This window comes from Tetrao urogallus (genome assembly GCF_951394365.1).
Source record: "Tetrao urogallus genome assembly, chromosome: 12".
NCBI classification, from domain to species: Eukaryota; Metazoa; Chordata; class Aves; order Galliformes; family Phasianidae; genus Tetrao; species Tetrao urogallus.
Genome location: NC_136825.1, coordinates 57,535 through 72,704, shown reverse-complemented (window position 1 = coordinate 72,704; position 15,170 = coordinate 57,535). Strand labels below are relative to the sequence as shown.

The 15,170-nt window shown below is 39.4% G+C and overlaps 1 protein-coding gene across 1 annotated transcript; it reads left to right on the top strand.

Moving 5' to 3' along the window:
* Positions 1–214: 214 nt before the first annotated feature.
* ADAT1 (adenosine deaminase tRNA specific 1) lies at positions 215–14,952 on the top strand (the record flags this gene model as incomplete). Its single annotated transcript, XM_079541615.1, has 9 exons — positions 215–383; positions 1,059–1,127; positions 1,977–2,031; positions 3,621–3,751; positions 4,934–5,552; positions 7,505–7,650; positions 9,926–10,025; positions 10,872–10,958; positions 14,820–14,952. 9 exons carry the CDS (start codon positions 215–217, stop codon positions 14,950–14,952), a joined length of 1,509 nt encoding a protein of 502 aa, XP_079397741.1.
* Between the last annotated feature and the right edge of the window lie 218 nt (positions 14,953–15,170).

Genomic DNA, 15,170 nt, shown 5'->3' with positions numbered 1-15,170 from the left:
TCGGGGTCCAGCGTGGCTTTGGTTTATTATTATTCCGAACAATTTGGGAGAAACTAGAAAACTTCTGTTTGGCGTGACAGTTTGGAAAGGGGAGGTGTAAGCACCTTGGAATCTGTCCCAGAAAGGTGTTGCACAGCAACGTAGCAAGATTTGAGGGGACGGGCTTGTCACCGTGGTTGCATCCAGCGCAGAAGCCGCACTTGCAGCGGGCGCCATGTGGTCAGCAGATGAAATTGCGGAGTTATGTTATGAGCATTATAGGACCAGACTCCCTAAGCAGGGAAAGCCAGATCCAAGCAGAGAATGGACTTTGCTGGCAGCTGTGGTCAAAGTGGAATCTGCAGCTAATGGAGAGGGTTCTGCTGATGTGGGGAGCCTGCAGGGTGAGAACTGAGTTGTGCTTTGAAGCTGAGGGGCAGTGGTGAAACTTTGCGATAATTTTTTTTTTTTTTTTTTTATCCTTCAGGATACCCATTTATTTATTTATTTTAAAATAACAAACGCACCCTTTCCTGTCTCATTTCTTTCTATTGTGAAATTCTTCTGGTAAGAGCTTTTACAATTTCTGTCTGAAAAAAGAGAGTTGCAGTGAAATACTGTTCTTTCCAGACTGCAACTAAGAAGGTGAAAGCCTGCATTCAGCTATTTAGTAAGCGATGAAAGGCTGGGCAGGTCCTAGATACCTGCAGTAAAAGCGTTGGTGCACTGTGCTTTTTCTGCTGTTGTTCCCCATCATCTTCTTTTCTTTAATTGGCACTTTGAAGTTGCTGTAATGCAGATTGTAACTCATACTTCTTTCTTAGATATATGAGGAGTCTTTTGCTGCTGCTCACTGCTTGTTGCCTAGTGTGTCATACCGATACTAGTACCTGTACTTTGTGATCATGACACTGGTGGTTGTATCTACTGCGTTCAGTTCTATAGTTGGAACATCTCGCTGCCTGCCTCCCTGTACGTTACCCTACTGTACCCATTCAGTCTTCTGTACCATTTTAACAAAATAACTGTATGAGAACAGTGCTTCTGGTGATAGTTGTCCAGTTTGTTTTCTTTTTCAGTAACCAAGGAGGTTGTTGCTCTCGGAACTGGAACAAAATGTATTGGACTAAACAAAATGAGAAAAACTGGTAAGCATTATGTAAAATCCAAGACTACTTGTCTTAACTTCCTTCTTGGTGATGTCATAGAATTGATGAAGAATATTCAAGGCATTGAATTCGGTCTTCTGGATTGAAGCCAGAAGTGTGAATCCGTAGCAAGCAGACAGGAGTTTGACAAAATAGTGGCCTTAAACATTTGCTGCCTTGAAGGTAAATAAGCTTTGTGTGGAAAAGAGCAGTTTAGATCCCAGATCTACTTATCCAAACATTTAATAGCTAAAAGCAGAACAAAACATAACTGAAGTTATTGTGCTTCTGTCACCTGGTTGCAGTCTAGTTTTGTTTTTGTCCAGTACGAAAGATACTTGTGGTGTTAAGGAAGGCATGACACGAGAGGTACTAGCCAGCTCTTTCTTCTTTTCTATATATTCTATGACTCTGCAGTATCCGTATAAGAGAGGTGACATCCAGTAGCTACAATTTCCAATTGTCTGTGTAGCGCCATAGCAGCTCTATAACACTTGCCCAAAAGGAAAGTTATCTTAAATCTGGACTCCTCCGATTTTTATTTTTTAATCTGAAACTGTGTTGATACAAAACTAATATATATCCATAGTATGGATTTTGCCTGGTTCACTCAGAACACTAAGAAGGTCAAGTTATTGCCTTCCTTACTTCAATCTTTACTGCTAAGACTTCCCCTTGGGACTTGCTAGAGACTGAAAGGGAGTTTTGATTTCCTTTTGTAGTGATCGGATGTTTAAAATAGGTTGGAATAACCTAATACCAATGTTAAACCCTTCAAATGCTAGCAAATCTGCTGAACTTTTCTCCTGTTCATTAATACTGTGTATTCTCATTTGGTTCTTGCATTAGGAGACATTCTGAATGACAGTCATGCAGAAATTGTGGCCAAAAGGAGCTTCCAGAGGTGAGACATGAACACGTGCTCTTATTCAGTGCTGCTTGAGGCTGTTTGTGATGTGAAAAAAACTTCTAACTTACGTCTGAAATAGCCAGAAATGACAGCTTCAGGAATGAGAATGCTTGTTTCTTCCTTGTTATTATAGAGACCCTTTACAAAGAAGTAGGATGTTATTTCATGTGATTTCAGTGTTGGCATTATGAGTAGGTGTCGAAGGTAGCATTTCACTATTTCCACATACATTCCTATGTTTGCTTAGAATCACAGAATAGTTTCAGTTGGAAGGGATTTTTAAAGGTCATCTAGTCCAACTCCACTGCAATGAAAAGCTAGGTCAGGTTGCTCAGAGCCTGGTCCAGAGCTTTCTTCTTCAGTCTACCTCAAACAGAAGGTTTTCCATCCCTTGGATCATTTTTGTGGCCCTCCTCTGCATGCGCTAACAGGTCCATGTTTCTCCTGTGCCAAGGACTTCACATCTGGATACACAACTCCAGGTGAGGTTTCATCAGTACAGGGTAGAAGGACAGGACCACCTCCCTTGACCTGCTGGTCACAATTGTTTTGATGCAGCCCAGGATACAGTTGACTTTCTGGGCTGCAAGGGCACATTGCTGGCTCATGTTCAGCTTCCACTTTGATTTTTTGAACTTAGTAAGGTTCGCTTGGACCCATTCCTTGTGCCTGTCTAGGTTCCCCTGAATGGCGTCCCTTCCCTTGGAGATGTCAGCCACACAGCTTGGTGTTATTTGCAAACTTGCTGAGGGTACACTCAATTCTGTTGTGTCATTGATGAAGATGTTAAAGAGCCCTCATCCCAGTACTGAGGGACACCACTTGTCACCAGTCTCCATGTGGACATTGAACCATTGAACACCACTCCCTGGGTGTGATCTCACAACCAGTTCCTTGTCAACTGAACAGTCCACCAATAAACACATATCTTTCCAATTTGGAGAGAAGAGTGTTATGGGCGGATTATGTCAAATGCCTACTGAAGTCTAGATAGATGACATCAGCGGCTCTTCCCTTATCTATTAATGCAATTAATGCCATCATAAAAAACAACAAGGTTGGTGAGGCAGGACCTGCTCTTGATGAAGTAATTCTGGTATCCTGTGTCATCTCTTTTTCTTCCACACGCCTTTGCATACCTTCCAGGGGGTTCTGCTCAATGATATTTCCTGAGGAAAGCGTGAGGAAGCTGGTTCATGGAACTAAGGTGGCAGAAGCAAATATCTGACTTTCTGTAGTTTTTTGCTTCTAAACTGGTTCTTATAGAGTGTCAGAGCTGGTAATAAGCTCTGAGATAAGCTAGAGTGGTAGGAGTAGGCCCTGTCTGTGCAATGTGAGGAGGTAGTTAACTGTTCTGAATTTAACCCTTTGAGCTCTCATTAGGTTGAGCTCGCATTAAGGTTGCAGTGGTTTGCTTGTTTATGGAGTATGTCAGGATGCTCTCTGACTACAGAAGCATAACTGATTGGCTCCTCAAATACATGATGAGGAGTGAGCAAACAGTACTGGACATACAAGTTTTGTCATTTTTACCATGCATCAAAAGTGAAATAAATGGTTCTTGGAAACTTTCTGTCTAACAGGTATCTTCTCCATCAAATGCACCTGGCAGCTTCCTACCAACAGTGCAGCATCTTTATTCCAGGAACTGAAACTGGGAAATGGAAACTCAAGCCAAATATCGTATTTATTTTCTTCTGTAGTCATACCCCGTGTGAGTATTTAGGAGTGAACCAATTTCATGATTCCCAAGTGTAAGAAACAGAAAAGATTTTACTTTTTTCAGGCTTTCAGGAGTAAGAGTAAGGTGGTAGGTAGTTCATGTCAACGCTATCAGTACGTGCCCTGGGAGGTACTTGACTGGGCTTCCACAGATATGTTTGGCATTTTATTTCACTGGATATGATCCATGAGAACTCATCAAACCCAATAAACTGCTCACTGTATGGTGGGATGTTTGGCTTCCAGTAATGAAAATGTTAGACATCCTGTCATTTCTTGATCACTTTACTTTAAATGTTGTTTTCCTGGACTCAGATTTCTATGGACCAAAAAAAAAAAGGGCATTTACTACAGTTCCTGTAAATAAATAAATACTCCTGTCCTGCCATGTCTCTCTACCCATCTTATGGAATGGAATGCATCCTTTTCTTTTGTTACGAAAGACACTCCTGCAGTGTTTGGGGAAAAAAAAAAAAAAAAAAAAAAAAAAAAAAAAAAAAAAAACAACAACAAAACTAATGAATGAAAAGAAACAAAAAACCATGGCACTGCAATGGAGATAAAGGCCTGTTGGCAAAACATAGGAATGCCACTTCTCAGCTGTTCAGATTCCTCGTGTGCTCTTTCAACCGTTAGTCTGTTACCAAAGCAGAGTACTCTCTAAATGTCCCATCAGTATTTAACAGTGAGTTAGTACAGACATGTTACGTTTTTGTAAATTTCATGTCATTGCTGGTATAGGCTGTAATTATTTTCTTCATTAATGCAAGATAAGAACAGAATCTACCATCTTCAAGTTTAATAGTAACTTCCTGACTTACTTTCCTCACGTGCTTCCCAGGTTTTTGGCTTTTTTTTTTTTTTTTCTTTTTTTTTTTTCTTTAAACTCATCCTGGAATTTTGGTTTTGAGCTTGTTTTAGTGACGTGAATTATGATTTCCATTCTAATTTGGTACTGCTTTCTTTATTATTTTGGGGGTTGTATCATTTGGTTTTCCTGCAGATTTTTCACACTGATCATTGTGCATAGCCATGCTTGGAAAATGTATTACAGTAATTATAATTTTTTTGAGTACAAATTTGTGAAAGCTAGTAGTAGCCATAATATTGCTTTGATCTGTTAAGCTCATATGAGACACCTATTTGGCTAACTTTGATGTTCATTCTTCTCTAGGTGGTGATGCTTCTATTATTCCAATTAGAGGAACAGAGAACCATCTTTCTAAATCAGTGAATGGACGTGATGTAACTGGACAATCAGTGTTGTGCAGTAGTAAACATGATCATAGGGGCCCAGAAGATAAAAGGAAATCAGAGAAGATGGCAGGTAGTCATATAATCAAGAGAATGAAGAATGCTGATGGTGGATTTTTTTCCACGATCACTGAGGACGTGGCTATTCAGCAAGTATTTGTGAAACCAGAAGGCAGCGTGAGTCCAGAGTGCTGTGAATGTTCTGAAGAGATGCAAGCAGCTAACAAGAAGACCAGCATTGACAAACTGAAGGCAGTAGACGTTCATAGAACTGGAGCAAAATGTGTACCTGGAGAGCTGAGTGACACCCTAATACCTGGCATAGAGTATCACTGTGTGGGGTTATTACGGGTGAAGCCGGGTCGTGGGGATAGAACATGCTCCATGTCCTGCAGTGATAAACTGGCTCGCTGGAATGTGTTGGGTTGTCAAGGAGCCCTTCTGATGCATTTCCTGCAGTATCCAGTGTATTTGTCAGCAGTTATAGTGGGGAAGTGTCCATACAGCCAAGAAGCTATGCAGAGAGCAATTATTGAAAGGTAAGCGCTCTACACTGGAAGTTGAGTAGCTTGTATAGAAATTGAGTTATGGAAGACAGCTTGTGCAGATATCCAGACTGAGCACCAGAGTCACTTGCAGAACGTGTGGACTTTGAAAATTCACTTTTTAAGAAAGTAGCCCTGTGTAGATGACTTCTGCTGATCAAAGTACTGATTAGACTTGAAGGTGTACAAAACAATTCATTAGATTCAGGATCTGCTTGATTATTCCTTTGTGGAACATTGAGAGGTTGTTACCTGCCCGAGCTTTTCTAGAAGCAGAAAGTAAAGCCTGAAAGAACGCAGGTTTGGAATATTTTCAGCATAGTAAAGTTCAATTTTTCTCACTGTCTTCCAGAATTTATTTTCTCAAAGAAGGTCAAGCAGAGCTTGTAATTTATTCAGTTGCCTATACTCAGGATATTCTCAATAATCCTCCAAGTCCTCTTTTATAGGGATGAGTTGGTGAGCAAAAGCAGCTTTTGTCTCTTCTAGGTAACTGAGTAGTAGAGTCCTCAATACATTCCTAAAGTTGCAAATGGCTGAATAATGAATTCCTTGAATTAAATTAAGCTCCCAAGTACTTCTGTCCTGGAGACAAGTCTGTATAGTAACTGTTGTGTCACATTCTGAACCACTGAGCACCTGGAGAAAGGACCTGGTCAGCCCTGGGAGCACAGGTGAAGCAGTTCAGCTGTGGGGCCAGAAGGGGCGGAGCCTGGCTGCAGCTCTTAGACCTCATTGAAGGGCTGACTGCCACTGGGGAAGGGGCTCTGGCTGGAGATGCCTCCTTGGTGAAGCTCTCCCCTGTGAACCTGGAATCTTCTGATACAGCGAGCAGTTTCTTCCCTTCCTTTATACCACCTCTATTGTGCCAGTCCTTTCATCATCAAACCTCTGTTGTGACGCCTTTCCCATTGTATTGATCTGTTCAGTTGCTACATGGTCTCACTAACAAGGCAATGAATGAGCACTTTGGTAGACTTTCTGCACACTTTCATATGTGGGTGTTTTAGGAAGGTACTGGTTTTATGTTGCTTTTCAGAGTTTTCTTTGCTGAATTTAAAATAACATACTGAGGAATATTTTTTTGTTGGTTTCTGTTTTCACCATTTTGTTATTTAGTCCCAGGAGTAGAAAATAAATACTATGACTTTGCCACGTGACTACTCACCATGTAATTAATTTCATTTTTGTGAGTTTGCTGCTAATTTTTAAGAGCTCAGATGTTTAAAGGTTGCAGAAATAGTGCCTGACCAGCTACTTAATAAATACAGTCTGAAAACTGACTTTGCAAAGTACATCTGATAAGATGACCCTTAGCTTTAATTCATTTCTGCTTTATGTGAATACTACAATAGTTAAACATACACAATTTTTTTCCTCCTCAAGTGATTCACAGAATCACAGAATTGTAGGGGTTAGATGGGACCTCTAGAGATCATCAAGTCCAACCCCAAATTCTAATAACATTTATTGAGTTCTTGTAAAGGTAACAGTGCTGAGGTTGGAACTCATGGAACTTTCTAGTCTTTGATTAAGAACCTTCAGGTTTGTAAAAATGTTGTTAATGTAGTGTGGTTGACTGTGTAAACAATTTCTGATTATTTTTTTCATTTTGATTGCAGGATTATATTGCAGTTTTTATTTTTGCCTGTCTTCTATGGATTTGTCCTAGCTTTCAACTGTATCTGCATTAAAATTGGTTCATTGTAGTTTATGTAGGGTGGACAAGGTCTTACTAAACTATGTGGCTGTTTTTTTCATAGCCTAAACAGATACTGTTTAGAAGGGGGAAATGTCCCCAGATCTTCTTACCTCTGTTTTGCAGCTTGCATTCAGTTCTGTTTTAAAATGTAACGCATTTTAGATTGTGAAACTAAATTGTGCAGAATCTGCTTGTCCTGGAGTACAATTCTTGAAATTGCTTGCATTTCTCCATGTTTATTTAGGTGTCGGCACATCTCATTGTTACCAGATGGTTTTCGCACTCAGGAGGTTCAGTTGCTGCAGTCAGACCTTCAGTTTGAACATAGCCGTCAGGCCATCCAACAAGGTCAGATTAGCAGCAAAAGAAAACTGGTTCCCTGTAGCGCAGGTGAGTGAACGTGGACTGGTTGTGTAATGGAATGCAAAGGTGCGAATGTAAATTAGGTGGATTTGGTGATGTTCTGTAAAATGTGGCATCATTCACTGGCACTGCTGGAGGCAAAGCGTGGTTTACAGCAGTAGAGTAATTTGAAGACAGCGCTGGAAAGTGCTAGAGGAAAGTAGAGGCAGAGCATGAGCTAAGAATTTGTAGGAATATATAATCTAAAGAAAGGCAAAAAATAACTAGCCAATTCAAAAATTTTGAGGGTGAAAAGAAAAATATTGAGACTTCTTGTTTTAATTAGTTTTACCTTCTTTTCGATCAATAGAAAATTTGCCATATTGAAGTGTGCTTTTAAACTCTCCAGAAATTTTTGAATGTAGAAGGAATGCAGGAGAGCATAGCATAAAGGTTTTATAAGTTTGTAAGTTTATTTATTTATAAGTTCTTTGAGATGTTGCTTTTTTTTTTTTTTTTTCATCATAATGAATTAATGTGCAAATCACGTTGTAATTTAGCAGTGTGGTCTCGTTTTTGGTGGAGGAAGGAGGGGGGAGGGAACTGATTGTGTGTGTGAGGTTAAGCAGTTTTTCAAAACTTCAACTGCTATTGTACTTGGAGATACCCTGTGATTAGAACAGACCTGATGATAAAACAGCATAGAAATAAAGAGCTCCTGTGTGGAATTCACAGATGCCTCAATTTGTAATTACCTGTAGGTGCCAATAAGGGAAAGATTTTTATACTGGGACTTGGGAAATAAAATCCAGCGTTGAAAAGTGGTGTGAATTAACTAAGCAAAAATAGTCTGTGGCAACCTGTGTCTAAATGTACTAAATTTAAAAAAAAGTTGTATTTTTGTATGGTCACTTAGGTCACTATGTAAGGAGTTGGTGAATATTAAACTGTTTTGCATATATGAAATATACTAGATTGAGTTCTTCATGTAGCAATGAAAATCAAAATTAAATCTAAATTCATAGTTCTTAAGCTGGATATTGAGATGTTCTGGATTGGTACATTGCAGCTAGTATTTCTAAGAACATGTTCAACTTAATATTTTGAAATCTGCAATATCTAGAAAGAAATGGGAAAAAATAGAGAAAGTTCGGAATTTCGAGTCAGTTTTAATCTACTTTCTGGAGTTTGGTATCCTCTAAACAACTTATTTTTTAGGTATTCTATACAGGGATTGTTTAATGTTTATGTATTTTATGTTATTTGACATTATGTAGGGATTTCACTTTTGTGGAGTACTGCAGCACTAAATCACCTAAGTCACAGCGTAAGTACAATTTACATCAAGCAGAGCATAGCAACTGTAGCTGCTAGCTGAATCACAATACATTACTGGTCTGCGTAATGTATAATGCTTTATATTATGTAGTTCTTGAGTATCTCGAATGGCAGGATGGCATCATAAGAGAAGCTGTGAAAATTCTCTTTAGACTTCATGTACATGCAGCTCTTTCACCCATTAGGAAGAGAGAGGAATGAGAGAATTTAGGGAGCAGAAATTATCTCAAGGCAGTAGATGTTGAAGATACTACTGTTCAGTTAGAGTGGGGCAGGCTGGGCATGTCAGTTTTGTTTCTGCAAACCTGCTTCTTCTGATGTTTGGTAGTTATTTATAAGGCTGTGAGGTAGGACATGCCAAGCTTCAGCCTGCAGAGCACTACAGGTTAAGATGGTAATCGGGTGTCAGGATAGGGAAAGAGCATAATGTTGTTGGCACTTGTTATCTCTTCCACCAAAGTATTTTTGTTTGACTATAAGCTAGTAACTTTTTTCACAGATGATGACTATGTACATTTGGTATGTGTCAATTATGACACATGAAGAGCAATTTAGAGGATACACAAAATAATAAGGAAAACAAAGGATGACTGGTAAAGGTATAAAGGTAGGCTGGTAGTTTGCAGACTGATGTGCAGCTGCCATCTAACTTGGAAGTTTCTTCATACTTTGTCTAGACTGGATGTACCAAAGAGAATAGAATCCCTCTAAAAAGGGGAGAATGGTGAAGCTGTTCGCTGAATGTTTAAAGAAGCATGGATTCTTAAAGGAGCTGATGAAGATGAAGAGTGTGTGTGTATTTGTTTTTATTACTGTTTTTCTAATCAGAGTTTACCTGTGTACCCAAGAGAAACACAGTCCTCTTTCTATTTGTCTTAATTACTTTGGGAAAGTAGCATGGTGTCATGTGAACTCAGAAAATTGAGGGAATGGTTAAGTCTTGTTTCTAAAAGTGTCTCCCTTGTTCTCAATCTTCTGTTCCCAGCTATCAGTTGGAGTGCAGTTCCAGAGCGACCTCTGGATGTCACCGCAGATGGCTTTCGGCAAGGAACTACAAAGAAGGGGATTGGAAGCTCTCAGAGCAGGTTTGAGAATACTGTGATATCTGGATGCACATATTTTACCTTTTAGCCTCTCCTTTAGGTCACTGTGGTGTGTGATGCATTGTTGGAGCAGAAACTTAAGGAGTGGGAATAAGTATATATTGTGTAAGGGAGGGAAAGTGAGAGGAACTCACTTTCTTTAAGGGCTTTAGGGGCTGAGAAGTTACTGTGTCTTGCTTGTCGCTGTTAATAAAGAAAAACATTAACAGTGTTGCTGTGGAACTGTGATAATTTTTTATTAAAAGACAGCTTATTTATTGGCAAAGCTAGCAGAGCTTTTACTTTGTAACTTTTGGAGACTGAAGGAAGTGAGCCTGTTGCAGGACTTCTTTAGTTGTTGCAGATTTCTCTTTCTGTAAGAGCTTTTGTAGTAAAAGGTACTACAAATAAGGAATTTGTAGACTTACTAGAGGGGGGTTGCTTAATAATAAACATTTTGTATTTCTATCCTCATTTTTTCTTCAAGGAATCTCAGAGTGATTGGTGGAAAATGTTGTTTGTTGGTCTGTTTTCCTCCATGTGAAATACTAGATAATTACTAGATAATGCTAAATGTTCTCTGCAAACTGTCAGAGTGCTACATGGGGCAGTTGGGATAATTCAGCTTTTTTTTGTGTAACATCTAAATCAAGAGTTTAAAAAAAAAAAAAAATTAGTGGGCAGCTCAGATGGGGTGGGAAGAGTTAAGGGGGGGGAGATTGAGCTGTGATATCTGCAGCTCATTTTAGGATGGGGCAGAGGCATTTTGCCCTGACAGGGCTGACACTGAAGGAACTAATAAGTGAAAGTGCATTTCTTATCTTGTTGCTTTTTCTTTTTCCCCATCAGATCAAAGATCTGTAAAGTGGAACTCTTCCATGAATTCCAAAAGCTGGTGACAAGCATTTCAAAGGAGAACTTACCAGACACTCTCCGGTAAATACATTCTCATAATATCTTTAAGAGTGATAAGTTATTTTCATGAGGTTCAGGAACACTGCTGATCCCAGGCTCTGCCAATCAGTGTAACCTGAGATAAATCTACTGTTAAAATTTGAGACTTGAGTAATAGTAATATGTCATATCCCTGATGGGTTAGGAAGTCTTTTTGTTTTAAATTACCTTGTTGGATAAACAGCTCATGTATTAATGAGAGAAAAGAAGTTGCAGGTTGTTTTGGTGTGAAGGCTTACTGTTTTTGAACTGATGTGTTCTTTTTCTGATCACAGAGCCTTGTCATTCTCTAGATGTGCTGTTTTCTGGACCCCTCTGTAAGCCTTTCCAATCTGTTATCTTGGCAGAATTTTTTTTTCCCCTTGAGTCGAAGCAATCTTGTCCAATGTCAGTGAGCAACGGGGAGAGGGGGAGCAAAGAGGGAGGTGAGAGGAAGGAAGTAGGATTTTCTGGAAAGGTGACCTGCTACCACTTACCTTCAGCATGGGATTCAAAGCCTCTGTCCTCAAATGGTTCTGTGATTATTGATATCTCACTGGTGTTCAAGCAATTATATTAGATGCCATCTCTTTCTCCTTCATAATAAGAGTTTGAATAAAATTTTTTTAGTCAAATGTATGCTAAAATCTTTGTTCATCAAAGCATGTGATGGAGCAGGAGCTAGTGAGATGAGATAAAGCTGGAGCAAATAAAAGAACCCATGCAAAATAAATAAAAATAGAAGGTATGTGTGATTGGGAGCAGGGGAAATAGGCCATCTCTTCCTTTCATTGGCACTAAGACACTAGGGAAGATAAACTCAGCCATAGTAAGTGCACCCTCAATCTTTAATTATTAGGTTTTACTTGGTTTTAAGTTTTGTGAATTACAGATTGCAGTTATCTTCTGTGTCTTTATTTAAAAGCTTCGATGTCAACATGACGTATGTTGTTGAAATGGTTTTAGTTGATGCTATATGGAGAGGCACATTTTCTTCTTAATTCAGTTTAAAATTATCACTCTCTTTTGCAAAGGAGTTGCTTGTGGCTTACATCAGTGTTTTCTGCCGAACATAGCATGACCTGATTCATTGTTGAGTAGCTGACTCCTTGTGCTGATCACGTGCTCCTTACATAAAGTCACTTCACCTCAGGCCTCTTCTTGAGTTCAGTGGCTTTGTAATTTCCTTTGACATTTTTGTCCTTTATTATTTTTCTGTCTTGTCTTCTGATAAAGTGCAGATGACTTGCACATGTGGCATTATTTTTAGACTGCACAAGCTCGGTTTGTACAGTAGAGGTGCTAGCTCACCACCCAACTTGTCCAGTTGCTTTTTTTTTTTTTTTCAGGACTTCATTTAACTCTTCTCTGATTTACTTTTGTTCACTGCTAAGATACTGAGGCACTTAAAGCTTTGCAGTGAACTAATGTAGGTGATTATGATGATCTTTTGTTTTTTTTTTTTTTCCTATATCTAAATCTGCTTCTGCTTTTTTGTCCCTCTCTCTGATTCTTCACATCTCTTCTGAGGATCAGCATGGGCAGTGTTAAATTGGAACAAGCCGAGAGCCTGCTCGAGGCATAATGCTTGAAATTACTGGTGTATAAATCCATCTCTCTGGTTTGGTTTTTGGTTGTTTTTTTTTTATTATTATTTTTTATTTTTTTAGCTACTGCAGCCAGACTGCTGCCTCATTCAGTTCTCTTATTGGTTCCATCTCACCTGCTGCATCACTTTCATGTTATCATTCCTTTGATAATGAGTATGGAAAAATGTGGTCAGAATGTGTCATGAGGAGCAACTCGGTTTTCTTCTTACTTTCTACTGTAATATTTTCATGAAGGAGGTCAATTGGAATAATTAAGTTAGACAAATCCCTTATGTGTTTTATTTAAATTGGGTCAGACTGCTGGATGTGTACTGAAGAACCATTTAGTTGCCAGCAGATTTAGGAAAGAAAAAAAAAATAGAACAAAACAGCATTCAGGGAAATGAGGTAGGAATCAATCTTTATCTTGGTTTAGCAACTGACTGAAAAATGTCTGTGTAATGCATATGTACGTATGTGTATATATCTGTATGCATCAGCATCTACAGTAAACGCAAGGAAAATAGGTGTTTCACCTTTAACAAGATTAAGTTAGCTCAAAAATCTGTGTACTGTAATTCTTTTTTGATCTTTGACCATGCTAGAATGTACAGGTAACTGTTCTGAAGATGTAAACAACATCTGACACCAGCTATTCTAGAGTAAAGGACAAATACAAGTCATGGCCTGAATTTACAGTGAAGGACAGCATCAAAATCTTAAACATCTTAGAAGCACTTTAAGTATAGGAAGTGTGGTAGTATAATGATTTCTTCCCAAAGAATGCGTCGGTCATCACCCTTGAGTATAAGCACACAACTCCTGATCGGAACTGGTTAAGGTCCACAGTCCTTGGAGCTGTGTTGTTTCCTGAGCTCTGCTTATGCAGATAATTGCTGGTCTTTTAGCTCTTCAGTGATGCCCTTGAAGCACAGTTTGTGCAGGCAGGTTTGTCAGAGTGCATACAAGAGAAGTTGTGGATGCCCCATCCCTGGAAGTGTTCAAGGCCAGGCTGGATGGAGCCGTGGCAGCCTGCTCTAGTGGAAGAGGGCTGTAACTTAGATAATCCCTTCCAACCCAAATCATTCTATGATCTGTACGTCTCCTATGTTCAGCAGTGGCACATAGGCAAGTTCACAGCCTTCCATTTTCCAGCCCTAGGGTCTTTAGGATAGGTAATATATCATGGTTTGCTGTGTGTATCACACTGTTATAACAGAAGGCTGAAAGACTGAATTATAGTTTCTGGTCAATCTGCTGGTATTTTGGGTGGTGGTGGTGACTGGTGGTGCTTTAAAGCATGAAAACTTTTTCTGGAGCCTAGTGCCCTGCTCCACAGACCTCTTGCATTAGGCTTCCTTATAGCAGTTTGGCTCCTCTTTCTTGAGGAAGATCGTGTTGCCCATGATATCCCCTTCATATTGGGTTGAATTTATGAACATTTTGTCTCATGCAGCTGATGCCATTCAGCAAAGGGAGAAGAGGCTGGGAGAAGTGCAAGGAAATGAAAGAAGTCCTGATGAAACTGTTTTAGAGGTGTTTGTGTTCTCTTTTCTCACTAGTGATCAGACGCCATGAACTTGTAATTTTGTCTTCTGAAAATTGATGCATTCAGCAGAGTAACTAGTGGTTCTTAGATTGCAGGGAGTGGATGCTACATGAGGAAGGGGAGCAGAGCACCAAGACTGAGCCTCTTACACTTTAAGGAGATGATTTGGTGTGTGTGTGTGTGTGTGTATTTAACTTTAATCTCGCTCTTTCCCATTATTTTATGTTGGAAGACTCTTCTTCCCTATCCCCTTCCCTGCCAACCAGCAATCACAGCTGTTCTAGCAAAATATTAAAGCACCCATCTTTATCCACCTTTTCTACTTTGCATCAGCATTTCTTATTACCATGAAAGTTCTCTGTAATATATTGTCACAAAGGCGCTGATAACTTCTGTTGCTGAAGAGTGTGTATGAAGCATGACAGACAAGTTTTTTTTCTTGTATAAGAATCCTGACAGTGTCTGAAAACACTGGTTTCCTAAAGGCCTTGGTCTCTCTAGGTTTCCCTAGTGACATGCAGAATCAAACTCTGTAACCCAAGTAAGATTACAAAGCAGGTACAGTTTATTCAGAAGACTAGAAGAACAGGAGAATTTCATTTAGTGGCATGGAAAAGCTCATAGGACATTATCGTGTTCTTACACGTTTGGTTGCTTTTTTCATTTTGTGACAATATATCTAAAAGAGTAGTATAAGAATTGTCATTGCTGTGTGTTTTCTGTCAGGATGAAGACTCTGGAAACCTACTTGGACTACAAGGAAGCTGCATTAAATTATCAAGAAGCCTGGAAGGCACTGCGTAGCCAGGCACTGCTGGGCTGGATCAAGAATGCCCAGGAGTATCTGCTCTTCACATGAGAATAAAAGCAGCTATGTAAATCCAGCAGTAAGCCGTGGAACACAGCAGATACCTCTGCTGGTTGAGGGATGCAAAAAATATCCTCTAGTTCCTATGCCAAAGGAAGACAGAACTGAAAAGGGAAGCGATTTAGAGAACTCATTGTTTTGGTTGATCTGAAGCCTCCTTTTTATTAAATGTAGGAAAGGATCATTGCATACTTAATTCTGAGCTGCAT